The sequence below is a fragment of the Sardina pilchardus genome, chromosome 5 (assembly GCF_963854185.1).
Source record: "Sardina pilchardus chromosome 5, fSarPil1.1, whole genome shotgun sequence".
Taxonomy (NCBI): Eukaryota; Metazoa; Chordata; class Actinopteri; order Clupeiformes; family Clupeidae; genus Sardina; species Sardina pilchardus.
In genome coordinates this window covers 7,808,184-7,827,304 of record NC_084998.1, presented here as the reverse complement: position 1 = coordinate 7,827,304, position 19,121 = coordinate 7,808,184, and the positions used below count along the sequence as shown (strand labels likewise).

At 46.4% G+C, this 19,121-nt stretch overlaps 2 protein-coding genes across 4 annotated transcripts in view; both read left to right on the top strand.

Moving 5' to 3' along the window:
* Positions 1–19,121, top strand: part of LOC134080032 (RIMS-binding protein 2) — a 210,831-nt gene that overhangs the window by 150,568 nt on the left and 41,142 nt on the right. The gene's annotated exons all lie outside the window — the stretch shown is intronic.
* mtmr4 (myotubularin related protein 4) overlaps positions 1,102–19,121 on the top strand; it is a 65,809-nt gene continuing 47,789 nt past the window's right edge. Inside the window, exons 1-2 of one of the 3 annotated variants that reach the window (XM_062536232.1) lie at positions 1,102–1,166; positions 8,899–8,991. In XM_062536232.1, the coding sequence (XP_062392216.1) occupies positions 8,989–8,991 (3 nt within the window). In that variant the 5' untranslated portion in view covers positions 1,102–1,166; positions 8,899–8,988. Of the gene's footprint in view, positions 1,167–4,800; positions 4,891–5,405; positions 5,538–8,898; positions 8,992–19,121 lie in introns of those variants that run through there. The other 2 variants (XM_062536229.1, XM_062536233.1) reach the window with 2 other exon arrangements.

Sequence of the window (19,121 nt, the reverse complement as noted above, 5' to 3'; positions counted from 1 at the left end):
CATATCTACTACACAACACACACATTGTGTTTGTTTTTTCCCCTCTGCTAACTCTTGCTATTGTAGAAAAAAGAGAGTGTTTTGTAACTTTTCTGCTTATCTAATGCTTGTCTGTCACAATGAGCAAGGTAGCCTAGATATGTATTGCATTGAGCAGGCTTTGCATTTGAAATGAAATTAAGAATGACAAAGCCTACACATATACATACAGTCATTTCCAACTTTTTAGTAGGCCTGTTATGAGGAGAGGTTGGTTAAATTAGAAAATAAAAATAGATTGTTAAAAGGAAACGTATTTAATTTGCTATGCTAAATTGCACTGCGCTGTACTATGGATAGGCTGTGTGCAAGGTTTAAGAAATGCCGTCTCTTCAACCGAACCTAGGAGAATTTCTTGATACGACCACCTCTTCATGGGGCGCATGAAGCATGTGATCAGATTGTGCCGCGCTGTGATTTTCTATTGGCTGAGATTCCTTGCCAATAGTCAGACCTATGCTGCGTTCCCGCACTTAGGCACCGACTGGACAGCAGCACGAGAATTCACCCAACAACACCTATAATAAAAAATACTAATATATGTGGGTAGCCTACTAGGCCCTACCACATTTCGAATTGCAATAGTGTGCTTCTAAATAGGCCTGGTGCTTAGATTTGTGTCCTGAGAGACTTTGGAGATGCCACCCCGGTCCAATGCTAATAGAAGTATTTACACCACGAATTTAAAAAATGTCCTTTTACATTAAATCAGTCCCCATTAATTATAAGAAAAACAAGTTTTTTTCGGGTCATTTTGACTCTGACAATTACTTTAATTTTGTGTGAGCTGTAGACTTATACACTTCCAGCTTTTCTAGAGAGCGGGTGAACGCAGCATTAAATCTCACCAAAGGGCTCTCCCTGACATCGGTTTGGGATTGGCTTTGGTGTGGGTGTGTTCCTACCATTCAGCCTCCGTACGTGAATCGCTACACGTACAGCTGACACATGACTTCAGCTAGTAAATTCTCGAGTGCTATTGGCAGAGAGCACTGAAGAGTGCATTGAACATCTTTGCTATTGGTCAAATATACAGGTTTCGTTTTTCTAGTCTGGTTGTAATTGCAAGTGAATGCGGAAGTTGTGGAGTGTACTGAGTCACCGTTGTATCAGCTGACTCTTTCTGAGTGAGTAGCTCAATTGTATGCTATTTTATATCATTTCACAATGTAATTCTACATATGTTCAGTCTTAGTAGACAGTAACGTTACGGTGGTAAAAGACGCATGGTTATCATAGAGTTTGTTATGTAGTAACGAGAATGGGCGAGGGTTCTCCACATCGCTACACATTCAGCTATCGAATGATAGCTAGCTTAGCCACCTAGCATAATGGACCAGAAAAGAAGTCTGGCGCCACAGCACACAATTCGCCCTCCACCCGGCATGTCGTTGCTTTCATTGACTTCCCGTTGTTTCGTGGTGTGGTTGATTGTCAAATAGAATAGCATACCTCGACGAGTGGATTGAACTCATTCTCCCTCCAAAATCCCATCAAATCGTGCATTTGTGTTAAAACACCGCTTTGCTCAGCTGTAGCCACAACATGCTGTAGTCTAATTAGCAAGATTACGTTAGCCGTTAAAGACAACTCTCCCTGATTATATGAGCACGAGTGAAGGCGTGCTAACATTTAAACAATACTGCTGAGCTTATTGTCATCGCTACCACATATTACTCTGCGAGTGGACTATACAATTATCTAGCCTACTTCAATATTTTACAGATAACTTGATGTCATTGGGCGAACATTGGAATAGGGACAGCTTGGTTGGCTGCGAATTGGGCGTCGTAATGGTTTTAGTACACAGTCCTGGTGTATGTAGTTAACAAAACGCTCGTCTGCGGTCCTTTACTCAAAATAATGTAGACCAGAGAATTTGCAATTCTGGAAATTGTGAGTTATTGTGTTTTTGCTAGTAGTTAACTCGCCCAGCTCCCGTGACTGTGTGACTATTTGTTTTGGAATACCACGTGTGAGAATAGAAAAGAGTGACCAGTTGCAGAGAACTTACTATGTAGTTTAAAATTAATTCTGGCTGCTTTATGCATGGTGTCAATCTGGGCAGCACTACCTGTTGTGCAGTGCACTGGCTGAAATGTCTAATTGATGGAGAACGATCATGTTACAGGTCAGACTGCACTTTAAATAGCCCTTATCCGTGACGCTGGTCACCCGCACAGGATCTAGGTCTAGCTGCTAGTTATTCACTGAAGTGTGTTAGTAACTTGGAGGCCTACATTGTCATCATATTAAGCCTAAAGAATAAATGTATGGCAAAGATACTGCATGTATGGCCCCACTTGTTTATGATGTGAATACACTGAGGATGGAATTGGCAGTCTTAATGTGGTGAGCGGTGGAGAAGCCTTCAGACTTCAAGGGTTTTAAGTTAATATATGGGGCATGCACAGTGGTGTCTGTCAGAGTGGAACGAAACTATCCCTCGAAAAAAGAAACTGATTTCACACTTGCAAGATCAGCTGTTGAAGAGCAGCTCTTTGATAGCTGACTCATCTCACTCTTTGGCTGTGAGAGGTGAGAGTCATATGATTGTTGGTAGACCGCTGTGGTGCCTTCAGTGTATATGCAAAGGTACAATTATAGTTAGTGTTGTAACTTTTGTTGCATCAATATATTGTTTTATATTGTGATATTACAAAAGCACATGATATGTAAATATAAAGTCCTCATAAACAGTGTGTGTGATGGATGTGAAGAATGCCTCACCCTGTGTGAAATCAATCAGGTGTTTCATTAGTACCTTTCCAACGACCCACAGAAGTGCAGCTTCTGGTGCAAATACCGTGCAAAAGCTTGTTTTGTGTAAAAGTTACATTTGTTAATTTTACCATATGACTCGGTGTAATCATTTATAGGTGAGGCGTCATGCAGTTGTATTCTTTCTATTGATATCTCAATTTCCAAAATAGCCAGTTATACCATTGCTAGTAATAATTAGTTAGCCTGATTGTTTTACAACGTTGTTATCAGGGAAAGGTTTCCTGAGTCGGCAAGTTCATCTCCTTATCATCTGCAAATTGATGTAGGATAATATTTACAGTGTAGTTGACTATCCTGTTCCTGTATCCCTGTATGGATAAGGCTCATCTGGGCCCATATGAAAATATTTGTATTTAGTTGTCATGCATTGAACTTTGCAACTTCTGATAATTGGGCTGGGCTGAGATACCTCCAAAGGAATGTCTGATTAGGTATTTTACGTCAAGTGAATATGTCAGCTACCTGATTTGCCTCAGCTGTTGTAGCTCTTTAGAGACCTCCATTATTAGAAAAACTAGAAGTGAAACTGGACAAAAAGAGACCTTCTTTAGAAAAATGAAGTGAAAACCAAGTGGAAATCTCTGACCTGTCCCAACCACAGTATCTGGTGGGAGTTAAACAACAACAACAACGTGTTGCACTCGATAATTCACTGACTTCTGCTTTTTTGTCACTGACATTCTAGACGAGAACAAACCCCATGATAGCGGTGTTGTGCGGACTTTCTGTGGGATTGTTTTAAGCATTTTACTTTGATAGTCTGCCCACAGAGCCTCAATAAATCATCTGTTATGATTTTAAGTTCCGTATGTAACATTGTTGTTGAACTACTGAAAATCACCATCATCAAATCCAACCCCTAACCTTAACCATAAATTGTTAACAGTCAGATAGACTAGTTTGTTGATAATCTGAGATAGTCTCTGAGCGGACTAACTAAGTAAAATGTGACCTCGGATTTTAGGTTTGGTCATTAGGACTTTGGGTCACTTGGGACCTACTTATATTACGAGTGTGTTGTGTGTCAGAACTGAGCATCAGAGCAGACCTAATGTAATATGATGTGCCTACAGTATGTCAGTTATTTCAGGTGACTGTCCTAAGTGTGCATGCTGGGTGGGTGAGTGGTGAGACTGTTAGGCCTTATTGAGGCGACAAACCATTTCTTCAAGGGTTCCTTCGTTGTTGTGGTTGTTGGCCTAATTTCGCATATGTTCATGCCGGCTCTTCTTCCTTGCATCAGCTCAGAACATTGGAACATGTTTCAGCATTTCATTTGCTTGGTAAAATGAAGTGTGTAGATTTCTCAGTCTTTCACAGTGAATGCTTAAACTGCTGATTCAGAGGTACTGATCAAGATGTTGTCAGAACCTGTTTTTTTTATAAAGCCTCTAAGGCAAGATCATTTTTGGACCAGGCTTCGTGGAGTAACCTACATACCTTATTTACTTATTTACCTTATGTGTCATTTAGCAGATACACATTGGCTGATAAAAAAAAAAAAACCTCGTCTTTGCTCTAGGATTCCTTTGTCTTTGTGTCTAAAGGTTATTTTTATTGAGGCATTAGCCCTTTTCTTGGGTCTCTCCTTGAGCTGGTCCACGGCACAATAGGATGAGTAGCACAGCTGGTGTCAAAGGCCTCCTGGCTGCTCCGTGCCCCTGAGGTTCTTTGAAGTGAAAATGTCCTTTTAACAAAGCAGAGGCGTTATCCAGCTCGTTATTATGCACGGTTATTACAGCAGCCGCAGTGTGTGTGTGTGTGTGTGCATGGTATGAATGAACTTTCTGTAATCTTGGGCCTCTCTACAGTTATCACCCTCTCAGCACCCTAGCAGTGTACGCTACGCTCAAGGGTGCTCCTGTACCGCACTCACTCAAGTGTTTAAAAAGATAAACCAAGCAGCAGACTGTCATGTCAATGAATGGGTTGAGAGAGATTCATATACCTGCTGCTGTGAATGTGCTTAGAGTCAAATGAGGTCTTGCAAGCATGGACCTGCCTGGTACTACTAAATGTGTGGGAAGAGGAATCTCAGCTATGTGTTGGCCCAGCCTAGACTTTCAGGTACCTGTGGTCATATCTAAATCTCAGTGTGAAAAATTATGGCTCTTTACTTCCAGCTCAGTCTCTCAGTAGTACTCAGAACTGTAGCCCAGGTTTTAGAAGTCATCTCATGTAGTTTTCAGTTTTTTTCATCTTATTTTATTTAGGCCTAACAATTTGTGTATGTTTGCCTTCGGTCTGTCTGCATGCATTTTTGTTAGTTTGTGAGGAGGTGTGTTTTTTGGGGGGGTTCTGTGCCATTTAGCAGTGTCCATGACGAGTGGTTGATTGCAGAAGCTCAGCCAATGGCAAAGTGCATGTTCTGGAAGTTAAGGCAGTTTGTTATGTGTCCATAGGGAACAAGTAAGAAAGTGTGGGTGTGTAATAGTGAGTGAGTACGTAGGTGTGTGCGCAAGTGGCAAAGAGAGAGAGAGAGAGAGGGAGAGCGAGCGAGAGCGAGAGAGCGAGAGCGCGCGCGAGTGAGATACGTCACAGCCTTGATTCTAATAGGAGCGGGCAAGGGAGGAGTGAGCTGCCACTTTGCTAGCGAACTAGCAGCCCTCTGTCTTCCCAGCAGGGAAAAAGCACTGAGGGTTTTTTTTTTGCCTGGGCTAACTTTTTTTTTTATCTGCAGGACATAGCCTACGCTGTAAAGTACTCAAAGCTTGGTAAGAAACATCAGCCGCTCGCTGGGTACGGGGGGTTTGGATACGAGTAGCGTTTCAGTGGTGGTGTTTGAAGTGATCGTAGTAGACTTATTCATTTCCCTTTGCGCTGCTTGTTCGGAGGGGGGTGTGTCAGGGGATAGAGAAACTATGGGGAAGCTAGGCATGAGGGGCAAAGGCAGCTGAAACACATGGGTCTAAAACAACAGTTTGCTGTCTGAACTTAAGTTGCGACTGGTCATTGAGTGGATATTCAATGGCAGTTTGAATGTTAATTTTTAAACTTCCGTCTGCACCACGGTTACAGTGAGGTCTGGTGTGTCATTTGCCCTTTAACTCAGCCAGGGATTTGACTAAGTAATCAAGTGCCTTATCAGTCATTTGACATGCGGTTAGCTGTGAAAATTGCAAATATTATGTTTGTCCTTGGCAAACATAAGGCTCAGGCTTGCTGTAACTCAGACTTGTTTGGATTGAGGTTAGCTAGTTTGAGTCCTGTGTGGGGGCTGCTCTCAGAGCTCAAGAACAGATTGCGGGGAAACATGTGGTCCATCGTTTTGGCTACATGTTTGTTATTTACATTTCTATATGTTTTTTATTTGCAAACATAGGCCTAGAGCAAACATGTCCAATGAATGCATTGCAATTTATATCACAGTTATGTAAGGCTAAGTTTCAAGGAGCAACTCCTTGCACTCTGGAAGAAAATGGTCTTGTCATTGTTGTGAATGTTTGGCAAGGCGCTGACCACAACTCTGGCCTATGCTACAGTGGCTGTGCTGCGGCCGGAAGCCTCGGATATGGAAGTCATTTCATTGTTGCGTGGTCATTTCCTCAGCAATGCTGGCAGTGGCTCCGAAATTCACTACGTTTTTTATTGTAAATTCCTTCGAGCGGAGCTACAAGCTGGTGCAAGAGGCGCCTCGAGATCAGATTAACTTGTTACAAGATTGAACACGCCGTGCCTTGGCCTGCAGCAGGACATATCCATATTCCACGCTAGCAGGCCACGCACAGTCATCTGTGTATGGAGCTCTATGCAAGCCTATAGGCTATCCACATTTTTATGATAACGTTTTTAAAGGATGGCAACTTCTTGTTTCACACCTAGACATAATTGCGTTTAGTTCAAAGCTGTTCGCTGGCTCATCAGGTTGTGGATGTGGACTCGCTCCTTTCAGGGCAATAACGTGACAGTCAAAGTGAAACCATTTGAAAATGAAACTGTTTCTCGTGGTGAGAACATGTGAACACCCACTCATCTTGAGAAATGATTGACTTGTAGATTACATTGATGCCCTGCATGCATTGAAAATTAAGCAGGATTAATTTCCATTTCTCAGCCACGGCCTAAATCCTCCCCATGACTAGTTGTTTATGTGGGGTGATGCTGCTGAACGCCTGATGTTCAGAGGCATTCTGGATGGATTTGTGTGAATTCACAGCATCAAGATGCACAGTTAAAGCCGCAGATGGATGATTGATAGCATGTTATGGACCTGTTGGATATCATTAGGATGTAAGCCTAAGCCATCCGAAGGTCCTCGTATAAATCACTTCATGGAAACATGACATTATCCTATTGACTGCAATTATTCTATCAACGATTTTCTGTAATTAGCCAGGGTTGACATCCTGGAGTATTGCTCTGTTTGATGAATCATGAGGTGATGCCTGCGGTATGACTTCACCTTAGTATGCATGAGTGTATTTAATAAACAGAGCAGCGCTAGCTAGCAGACACAGGTTCCATCTTACAGTGTGTGTGTGTGTGTGTGTGTGTGTGTGTGTGTGTGTGTGTGTGTGTGTGTGTGTGTGTGTGTGTGTGTGTGTGTGTGTGTGTGTGTGTGTGTGTGTGTGTGTGTGTGTGTGTGTGTGTGTGAGTAGGGTTAGCATCACTGCTGATCTGCATGCGAGCGTGATCTGCTGCTGTATCACGTCTCCTGGAGAAGTGTGTGTGTGCGAGTAGGGTTAGCATCACTGCTAATCTGGATGCGAGCGTTAGCGCTATCTGCTGCTGTATCACGTCTCATGGAGAAGTATGTGGAGAGAATGGGTCTCGGTGTGGCGGTAAAGCCCCTGCCTTTCCTTCTTCCTCTGCTGGGGACTGCTTCCTAAAAGCCACCTGCTCCTGCACATGCTTACACACACACATACACACACACACACACACACACACACCCAGTAGTGCACAGCCACATACACACCTGCACACTCACACAAACACAAACACACACACACACCTGTACAGTGCACACATACACTTGTACACCCACAGACACATGCACGCACACACACAAACCACCTGCCCCCCCCACCAGAGCACCTGGGGAGCCTGAGAGAAAGTTTTGCTTTCTCTGTCCAGTAAATCTGTGCTTAGCCTATAATAGGATCATGGTGGCGGGAGGGGTGGGTAGAGTGGGGTAGGGTTGAGCAGGGCTCGGCTGAACTCGACTCTCTACATGCCCGTGTTGTGGCATGTGTGTGTGTGTTCGTGTGTGTGTGTGTGTGTACGTGTGACTGTGCACCCAGTGCCCCGCCCTGCCTACGTCGGGATAGTATTCTGTGCCTAATTTGGACGTTTCAATTGGCTTGTGCTGGCGGCTGTCTGGACGCTCTCCCGATTTGACTCGGCAGGTTATCCAACTCGCGCTCTCCTCCATTCACAATGGCACGTCCTAAGCTGTGGTGTGTGCGCGCCTGTTTCACAACTAGAGTCCAATGTTTACCTCGCTCGCTGTGTGTTGATCAGAGGCCTTTTAAATGGCACGCCATTAAAAAGGGTTCAGGTTTGGCCCCAGCTATGGCGCAACTGGCTGGGGCACCTGCACCGTATGCCGGCGACCCGGGTTCGATTCCCACCCCGTGGTCCTTTCCGGATCCCACCCCTGCTCTCTCTCCCATTCGCTTCCTGTCATTCTCCACTATATCTATCATTAAAGGCATAAAAAGCTCAAAAAATATATTTAAAGAAAAAAAAAGGGGCTCAGGTCAAATTGTTGCTCTATATACAGTATATTGAATCCTGATACTGGCCTTGATTCTCAGTGCACCAGTAATGTGCCTGACGGTAATATCAGCATCCTTAGAGTGTGTTATCACGGGGCTGCAGGATTAATGGAAAATATCTAATTGAGATATCTAATGGCGACACATATTGCGAATATAACGACGATCATCAGAGGTAACAAAATTAACCGCTCCGACAGAGTTGCGAGCGGAACGATTAGCCGCTGCTGCCCTATTAGCGATTAGCTAAATGTGTTAACTTCAAATTGCAGTTTTGATTGAGTGTACAGGCCTAGTGTATCATCTGACTGACTGTGTGTGTGTGTGTGTGTGTGTGTGTGTGTGTGTTTTGCAGGAGAGGCTGCTGCTGCCGTTCCAGAGCTGTGCAGTGGGAGGAGAGCAGGAGCCTGAGCAGAGAGGGTCAGCGCCCAACACAGCACAAGCCATGGTGAGTCTGTCTGTCTGTCTGTCTGTCTGTCTGTCTGTCTGTCTGTCTGTCTGTCTGTCTGTCTATCTGTCTGTCTCTCCACACACACGCACACACACATGCACACGTGCAAAAGCATGCACACACAAACCACTGTGACTCTCAGGTGCACGCACAACAGAGACTCAGACATGTACTGTATGCAAGGGCACACACACACACACACCACCACTCTTAAGGCACACACACACACACACACACACCACCACTCTCAAGACACACACACACACACACGCACACAGAGCTAAATGTCATGGTGAGTGGCACAAACAAACACATACACATCACAAATCACATACGTACCCAGAATGCACACAACGGCACACAACTCCTGACTCGAACAGAAGAGAAAAACAGAAAGTTCCAATTCGGCATCATCATTCCATCACACTGCCGCAAACCTGGTGACCCAGCGAAGGCGCCCTTGAGCGAGCGCAGCGATCACAGCTCCCGTGTTGACACACCTGAAGGTCCCGTGGCCCGCGCCACCTGTGGACGCCGGGGCCCTGCAGGGGAAGCCCGCTGCGCAAACACCAGCGGAAGAAACTTCCGTCACAGTCGCGCCGACACCGACCGCCCGACCCTGACCAGGAACGGTGTAAATAAGCTGGACGCGGTGAATCACGAGGCCTGTGTGTGTGTGTGTGTGTGTGTGCGCGCTCAGCTGAGGTGCTCTGGCACTGGCGCTTGTTAACACCTGTGGCGAGACCACCGCAGCACAGCACCACAGCCACACGAGTCTGCGCTCACATGGCCATCCCACCTTGTAAACGTGAAGAACCTTTACTGGCTTTACTGTATGTGAAAAATCGACTCCTTCCTTTCTGTGGAAGGTCATTTTACCCAAACACACACACACACACACACACACACACACACACACACACACACACACACACACACACACACACACACACACACACACACACACACACACACACACACACACACACACACACACACACACACACACACTCATACAGGCCCATAAAGTCAGAGACCTGGGTTCCTTTATGTTCTCTCTGTGGAAATGTGAGGTGCACCCAGAGCCTAAATGGAAATCAGACGTGTGTCTGTGTGTTCATTCATTTGGGCCTTTAAGCGGTGGCATGATGCAACTGCTGGCACTCTGTCTGTGTTATTTACAATAGGATCCTCTTGTTTACTCTCCGCAGCTATCCTCTTGGGCGTTCCTCAGCGTCTACTACTCAACTCTTTAGGCGCTCTCTATCTTTGTTTGAACTTTAGATTTACAGTTACCACCCTCCTCTCTACCCCTTCTCTCTCTCCCTCTCTCTCTCTCTCTCTCTCTCTCTCTCTCTCTCTCTCTCTCTCTCTCTCTCTCAGTGCCACTCTCCTGGGTCCTCTGGAGTCGCCCTTTTACTGCCCGCTTCCTGCCTTTCATAGATGTTATCTCCTGTGAAAGCACCATCAGAGAGAGAGAGAAAGAGAGAGAGAAAGAGAGAGAGAAAAAGAGAGAGAGAAAGAGAGCGGTGGATGTTTGAAAGCCTTGATGTTGTGGGCCTGGAGCAGGGCCAGGTTCTAGTCTGTGCCACGTGTGCGCTGTGAGAACTCGCATCTCGTCAGGGCCCGCTGGCTTGATTGAGGTCCAGACCTGGGCGCTAGACGAAGCAGGTGGCTCGGGTGCTCAGTATTTACCTGCTGTCAGCCAGCCAGACTTTTTTGTTTTTAGTTGCAGCATGGCACTTTTTGAAGAGAAATGTGTTCTGGAAAGCTGTACCAGATGTGGGATGGCGGCACCTCACCACATGCTGTGGAAACGACGTCCAGACAAAGTCGGAAAAGGGCACGCTGCTTTTCGACAGGAGATATTTCGAGGACATTTCCTTGTCACTCTGTGACTTTGGCGAGGCAGCGCTATCAGAGGAGATCTGTTCTCCAGTCCAGTGTCCTCCAGCATTGCCATCTGGTGGCCAAAAGCAGAAACAACACTCTTTAACCACCTAGTTCAGGAGGAGCTTCAAATTGAGGGAGCGCCACGCTGCTCCATAGAGCACTAGGGCTGTGTCTCTTTTTTTTTTATTATTATTTTCTGTGCTTCTCCTTTGTGGCCAGAGCTTTGAGGAAGTACTGTGAACAAGTAACTGCAGTTAGTAGTCTAGCCTTCTGTGTGCCTTCGCTCATTTGTGTTGGATGCAGAGCAGAGAAATTGCTGGGTTTTTTTCCATTGCGAGGATTTTGTTCCATTCCGAGAGATGCCCGTGTTGAAGTCCACTCCACTGTGATTGTTAAATGCTGTAGCGAAGTCTATAAACAATGAACCCTCTGTGCTCACGCCGTCCTCGTACGTTCATGAGTTGGCGCTTAAGGGTAGTAATGATTGCTGACTGCTACAGTGCTGAGTGTACTGTAAGCCTTCGCTGGAAGCTTTCAGCAAACCGGTTTTCATGTATTTAACTCCGCACTGACCGTATTCAAGAAGGCAAATAAAATTCTTGAACCTGTTTGCCCTCAATGTTTTGCTGGCACTTTGGTAAGACAAAGGGTTAAGCCTATGTGACCAGTGAAAAAGGCTCTAACCACCAGTTTGATTAAAACTATTCAACTCCCAGGATTTCTTGCCCTGGATGAGTGGTGTTTGGTGAGCTCACCATCCCCAGTGACTCATGTGATAAGATTGTGTGGGCAGTGTGGGCATAGGCGTTATTGTATGCCAGTCCCTAATTGTTTCTGGGGCCCTTGGCGCCGACAATGTGGCCAGCGATGCGATGCCAATGTGCATCCGTGCCCTTCCTGTCGGTGGACGGTGTCTCTGATGAGCACGTTCGAGAGCCCTCGCTGTGCAGTCGGTCGCAGCACGGACCCTGAAAGGCAAAACGTGATGCCCATTTTTTCTGTATGCTTCAAAACGAGGTATGTCCGTTATACATTGAAATGTATGGCATATATGTAACAAGGAAACCACCTGTGTTCCCATTCCCAGTCATCCATGAACATCCCATAGCCTACATGCTGTATGTGTAGATGGTTGGGTGGGGGATGGGGAGGGGGAGGGGAAGGGGGGTGGGGGAGTTACTTGACAGTGGTTCAAGTCCACAGGTGGGGGGCATTTATGACACAATTTTATTTTGCCGTCTTTTCCACAGGTAACACAAGTGCTTTAATCTGAGCCTGTGAAGCGAGATCTAATCTCTCATTTTCCTAAGCGGACATGCCTTTGTGCCGCAACAACAAAACCCCCGTATTGAATTCGGGCCGCCTGTTTGCGCTCTTGTCAGTCGGGTTCCGTTGCGTGGAAAAGGGGACAATGAGGTCATTTTCCCCTGCTCTTGTCCACACACACACACACGCACACACACACACACGCACACACACACACATGCATACACCCATACACGCCGTGCTGTGTGACGGCCCTTTGGTGCGGCAATGAAGTGTGACCTCCTGCTGCGCAGGTAAACATGGACCTTTGTAAGGCTGTGGCACATGATGTCATCTGGTTACGCAAGAGCTGTGTCTGTGTCTGCGTCTGCGTGTGTGTGTGTGTATGTGTGTGTGCATGTGCGTCTATGTGTGTGTGTTTGTGTATTTGTTTGTGTTTGTGTGTCAGAGACGGAGAGGGAGTGACCGACTATGTGCATGTACTCCCTCTTTTTTCGTTTTTTTTTTTTTTTTCTGAGACAAGCCGCTCTGTTAGTCTTTCACATACCGTACCGTACCGGGTCAAATTTCAGCCAGACGCGGGTCATTTCAGGTAGCAGTAGGGATGCAACGGTTTTCAATAATTTATTGAACCGTTCGGTTTGGCCTGTTCGGTTCAATAGACTCACCTAAACCGCAATATTTCGGTATACGCGACATTAAACTTTTTATTTAATACAAGGTTATTGCGCGCGCGTAGCCTGGGAGCGATAGAGAGGAGTGCTTAGGACCCGGGGGATGCGTTTTCTCTGACTGTTCAGCTTGCCTCTCGTCAACCTTGCAACAAACCAATCAGAATTTTACTGAATTTCCCAAGAGCCAATAAGCGCGTTGAAATGCAAATGAAGGAGTCATGTGAGAAGAAACAAACTTTACCGGCGGCTGCATGATCATGGCGACATTTGAAGTAGCCCACGAACAAGGCAAAAAGACCGTCAGTAAACAAAGCACAGTGTGCATTGCAAGCACTGCTTCACAACAATCACCTAATAAAGGTAACACATCCAACATGTCGGCCCACTTGCGCCTTCATCACCCGGCTGTAACCTTAAGTGGAGCAGCACGGAGAGTTAGTTTGCCACCGAAAACCCAACCATCCATTGCTGCAGCCTTTCGACAACAATATTCCTATAATTCCCAAAGACATAACGAATACGACGGCGTATTAGGGCCACGTATATATACTTTGTAAAGACGCAAATTTGCCACTTTAGAAGGTCGAAAATTTGCCACATTATAAAGTCTGTGTGTAACAGTGTAACCGGTGGTTTCTGCCCTGCGTTGATTGCTCGCTAGAGTAGCCTAAGAAAGCGTGACGCCGACACAGCTGAGTGTATTCTCTTTTTGATAGTTTACTGGAAAATATTGTAGGGATGGGAGGTTATAGGAGATGGGGAGGCTGACATGTCATTCCAAACTCGGGTCATTTATTTTCCTGACGTTGTACATGCTAGGCTACGGGCAGCGGGAGGTGTCCACTCGAAAAACAATAAACTCACTGCTAAATCAGTCAATCGCTCGTCCACTCGTCAATCACACAACTCTCTCGCACACACACGCACACACACACACGCACACGACAGGAGACACAGGGGAAACAGACACTTTGTGAAGTGGCAAATTTGCCACTTTCTTCTCGGAATATTGCCCCCCCCCCCTGACAACAGGTTGCAATAATGTTCATTTCATTGTTCTAATATTTTTAATGCTGCACTGCACTTTTGTCTATGTTTACATTTTTTACGTTCATAAAAGAGGACAGGGCAGGCACTCCCAAATCAAATATCCATTTGAAACTACACATAATACTACCTCACCAATTATTTTGAGAAGATTTTCAGAATTGTTCACTACTTTTTTGAGGGTGTATAACAGTTAAGTATTTTCTTTAAATGTGTGAAGAACAGTGAGTTTATTAAATAAATAACTACACATTACTTTATGCTGCACTGCACTATGGATAACATTGCCTGTTTATGACAGAAGGCAATGATGGTGTTCTTTTCTTTTAATACATTTTTGTGATTCTGCTTCATCTGTGTCAGGCTATGCATTTAATATTTTCTCTGCAAGTGTAAGTAGAAGCACATTGTTGATTTGAAATAGAAAAGGCAAATATAGCCTCCTGTATGCTAGAGCCAAGATAATATTGATATATTGAAACCGAACCGTTACCGTGGCCCAAAAACCGTGATACAAACCGAACCGTGGCAAAACTGTACCGTTGCATCCCTAGGTAGCAGGTAAAGCCGCTCAGAGTTAGCTAGTTGTAGGTGTATCCCAGTGGAGCTCATTTGAGGCGCTAACGTTAGTCAGTGGCTGAGAATGAAGGTAGGTTCAGCAGGACTGAAAACAACAGATATTTCACATGCGTCAGTTAGACTCTCTCTGAACAAGTTCTCTTATTTATTTATTTTTTTTGGCTAGAGAAAAACTGTTAAATGGCACTCTACTGACATTTACTGTAGCTGAGAAGTGCAGAATGAGAGTTGTTAGATTTGGGGCGAAGTTGCAGGGTTAGACACACACACACACACGCGCGCACACACAGCCTTTAAGTCGCAAGCATTTCTTTTGTTTGTGGCCTCTGTACTTTTTTACGTGGGCTCATTTCAGACCTATTTATATTTTAGGTATGAGATTCTAGTGTTGGTGAGAGGCTGTGTGTGTGTGTTTGTGTGTGTGTGTGTGTGTGTGTGTGTGTGTGTGTGTGTGTGTGTGTGTGTGTTTTAATGGTTTATCGCTCCTCTCTAATTTATTCGTTCTTCCAATTATGCTGGTTTGAGTTTAAAGATGAGCTTTGTGTTTTGACTTTGATGTTCTCATTGCTGCTCCTCCTTGGAGGCTGCATGTCCTGAGAATATGATGAGAACCCTGAACTGTGTGTGTGTGTGTGTGTGTGTGTGCGTGCATGCTTATGATTGTGTGTGTGCGCATGCGTGCTTTTGTGTGTGCTTGTGCGTGTGTGTGTGTGTGTGTGTGCCTGCTTGTGTGTGTGCGCGCTTGCTTGCGTGCGTCTCCTTTTGGAGAGTGTTAAATGTGTCTCACCTTGGCCTGATTTCTGATTTCCGGTTAATGATTATTGACTGAAGCAATGTCCCCATGCCGGCGCCCTGTCTGCATTAGCCTGCAAAGGGCAAGCTGGTAGCTCCGCACACACGCCACCCCTGCCTGCTCTGCTCCATGCGGTGGGCTGGTGCTGGATTGGACACTATTAGGAGACCCTGTAGCTGGGGGTGCTGAGGTACTCGTGTAGCCCTGTGATGTTCTGCCCTGCTGGGGGTAAGAGTCATGCTGCCCCCCCCCCTCCCCTCCTCTTCCACCTTCTCCACTGTGATATTAATAAAGGCTATCCGTTACAGCCTTGGCAACGGGTTTCCAGCGTGATTCACAGGAGGGTATCAGTCTGAGCACACACACACACACACACACACACACACACACACACACACACACACACACACACACACACACACACACACACACACACACACACACACACACACACACACACACACACACACACACACACACACACACACACACACAATGCATGCACATATGCACACACAAATGTAGATGCATGTACAGCAGACAGCATCGTGTGCGTGAGCCACGTGCAACTTGGGCGGGGGGAGGCACAGCCCTCCCCTCCCCTGACCGTTCAGTGTGTGTGTATGTGTGTGTGTGTGTGTGTGTGTGTGTGTGTTTGTCTGGATGGCTGCCACAGGGGTGTCTCGACAGGGGCTGAGGCAGCAATAAGAGCAGCAGCAGCAGCAGCAGCATGGCTACAGAAGGATGGGAGGGGGTCCTCCTTTCCCTAAATAACAAACAGGGCTACCTTTGGAAGCCATATTAGTAGCACAGCCGTGTGTGTGTGTGTGTGTGTGTGTGAGTGAGAAAATGACAGAGCACAAACATGTCTTTGTGTGTGCATGTGTTTAGTGTTACTCTTTCTGTCTTTCTCTCACTCACTCACTCACTGACTGACAAACTCACACACTCCCTCTCCTTCAGCTTCAGTGCCTCTACTCTACTCCATTCGTCTCTCTCTCTCTCTCTCTCTCTCTCTCTGTCTCGTTCGTGATCATGTGCTCCCTCTCCCCTGTCACTTCCCCATATGGAGCCGCATGCAGCACATGCAGAACTCAACACGCATGAGAGAGAAGCACGTTGGTGCTCTATACGTTTAGTGTATACTTAACGCTATACATTCAAATATATTTTAGAGAGAAGCACGTTGGTGCTCTATATGTTTAGTGTATACATAACGCTATACATTCAAATATATTTTAGAGAGAAGCACGTTGGTGCTCTGTATGTTTCATGTTTAGTACTTAACGCTGTATATTTGGAATAATGAGAGAAGCACGTTGGTGCTCTTTACGTTTAGTGTTTAGTACTCAACGCTGTATATTGGAATAATGAGAGAAGCACGTTGGTGCTCTTTAGGTTTAGTGTTTAGTGTTCACTTAACCCTGTACATTGGAATATAGAGAGAGAAGCACATTGGTGCTTTTGTTTAATGTTTAGTGTAGCGTATACTTAACGCTATACATTGGAATATAGATCAAGTGATTTTGGAAACTGTATCAAGTGCAGCGTGGATAAGTGGGAGGTGTAAGACCAGTCAAGCACCACTTGTCTTCTGCCCGTAAAGAATTCAATCAAAGGGTGCAGTCAGTTTATTTAATCATGCAAAATGATTGATGCTGATGGTAGCTGGCATCTTATAAGAAGAGCACAGAATATTTGTCCGTCTCTAGTCCTAAACATGTATCTATATGCAGGGAGAGACCACTGACTGACATTGTATAGGCTATTTATTGTACATTTAGTGTTGTTACTTTTAGCTGTGGAGGATGCTAAAAGTAACATTTGTCACTTGGATAAAAGCGCCTGCTAAAAGCCGTAACAATAACCATTAATACAAAACAATAAATACATGCTGCAATTGTTACAATTTCATGGTGAACTGGCAATCCCCCCCCAAAACATCCCTTGCTCAACAGCCGATCGGGTGACAAAGGGCTGAATAATTTTTCAACCAGTGAGGCGCCATGAAATTGCTGAAAAGACACCCTGGAGAAAAGAGAGGGGCGAAGTAAAGAGCTGGCATTATGCAGTCTAAAGCCAGTCTTAAGGAACTACGCTGTGACTGCCGTGCTTTATCTGTCCCCGTCACTCTGTAGTGTAGTGTAGTGTAGAGTAGTGTACGCTGCGCTTCCATGCGTTTATCCCTCCCCCCATAGCCCCCCCCCCCCCCCTCTTCCCCCAGTCACGACTCAGGCTTTAGCGAGTCACGCTTCGCATGCTACGGCTATGGGCTACTCCAGTGCCACCCTTGCCCCCCGCCCCCCCCATCCCCATCCAGAGAGGGAGAGAGAGAAAGAGGCTGGCAATCGCCTGATGGTGTGACATGGAACGGGAGCCAGAGATTGGCGTGGATTTCCCCCAGCAGAACAGCGGCACATTGTCGCGATGCATGCGTGCGATATGGAATGTGTATGCGAGCAAGCGGGGCTTCGTGACTGCCTCGGCAGCTCAGAGGATCCATCTGACCGTCCGTGTGATGCGTGCGGAGACTCGTTAAAGCGGGCATCGCAGAGCTCCAATCCCGCTCCGCTCGGTCGGTCGGTTTGCCTGGAGAGATTGCTCTTGCATGTCACGTTGAACATGCTGTGGAGCGGTTGGGGGGAATGACTGAGAGGTGTGTGTGTGTGTGGGGGGGGGGGGGGGGGCTTACTGCACCAGACCTGTCTCAGTGCGCTTGACTGTCAGAGAGGGATGATGGGTAACGGTGAGCTTGTTTCAGTCGCTGGGGAGTGCTCTGCATTTGGAAGATTGGCAGAAAGAGATGAAAAGAGAGAGATAGAGATGGGGAGCGAGAGAGAGCGAGAGAGGGGGTGAGAGAGAGAGAGAGAGAGAGTGAGTGAGAAAGAGAGATGGAGGGAGAGAGAATTGAAAGCGCCTCACCCTACTGCAGCTCAGTCTGCTTCTGACTCACAGCAGCAAGTAGACAGAACGGGAGAGAGAGAGAGAGGGGGGGGCGATAGAGAGAGAGAGGGGGGGGGCGATAGAGAGAGAGAGAGGGGGGGGCGATAGGGAGAGGGAGGGAGGGAGAGAGAGGGAACGAGGCAGAGACAGAGACAGAGAGCGGGAGCGGGAGGGAGACAGTAAGGGAGGGGCTGTGAGAGTCGTGCTGCCTGATTATGCTGTGTCATTGGTGCACGCCGCATAAACACCCCACATATATACACACACACGCACACACAAACACTACACGCAAACATAACCGCCGTTTTCCTCAATGCCATTATGACAGATAGCGCCTTTGACCCCTAGATGCCTATAACTAGCGCATCGTGAAAGGAGTGTGGTGGGGGAGGGGAGATGCCTTTGATGTGTGTGTGTGTGTGTGTGTGTGTGTGTGTGTGAGATGAGAGTGCTACATCAGAGGGGCATTTCCACACTTAGAATTGAGATCATCAATCACATAGATTCATTTTGTGAAAAGCATGTGCGTGTTCACATATGACTGTGTGTGTGTGTGTGTGTGACAGCAACAGGAGCAGCAGCAGCAGCAGCAGCATCACACAGATTATTTGTCCTAGCATCATCCTGCGGCTCTGTCTGTGTGTGTGTGTGTCTGTCTGTCTCTCTGGTCCTCGCTGCGTGCTGAGGTAGCAGCCTGGTTTTGTGGAGATGTCGGTGAAGGGTGAACTGAAAACAGAGGAGGAGGAGGGCTGGCAAGCGGAGAGGGATGAGAGAGAGAGAGAGAGGGAGAGGAGGAGAGAGAGGGGGAGAGAGAAAGGAGGAGAAAAGCAAAAGCGATGGGCTGCACGTGAGGAGGGTGTGGAGAGGGCAGGGGAGGGGCTCTCTGTGAGGGTGGAGCTTAGCATCAGGCTGCTGCTCGCCTCTGTGTCTCA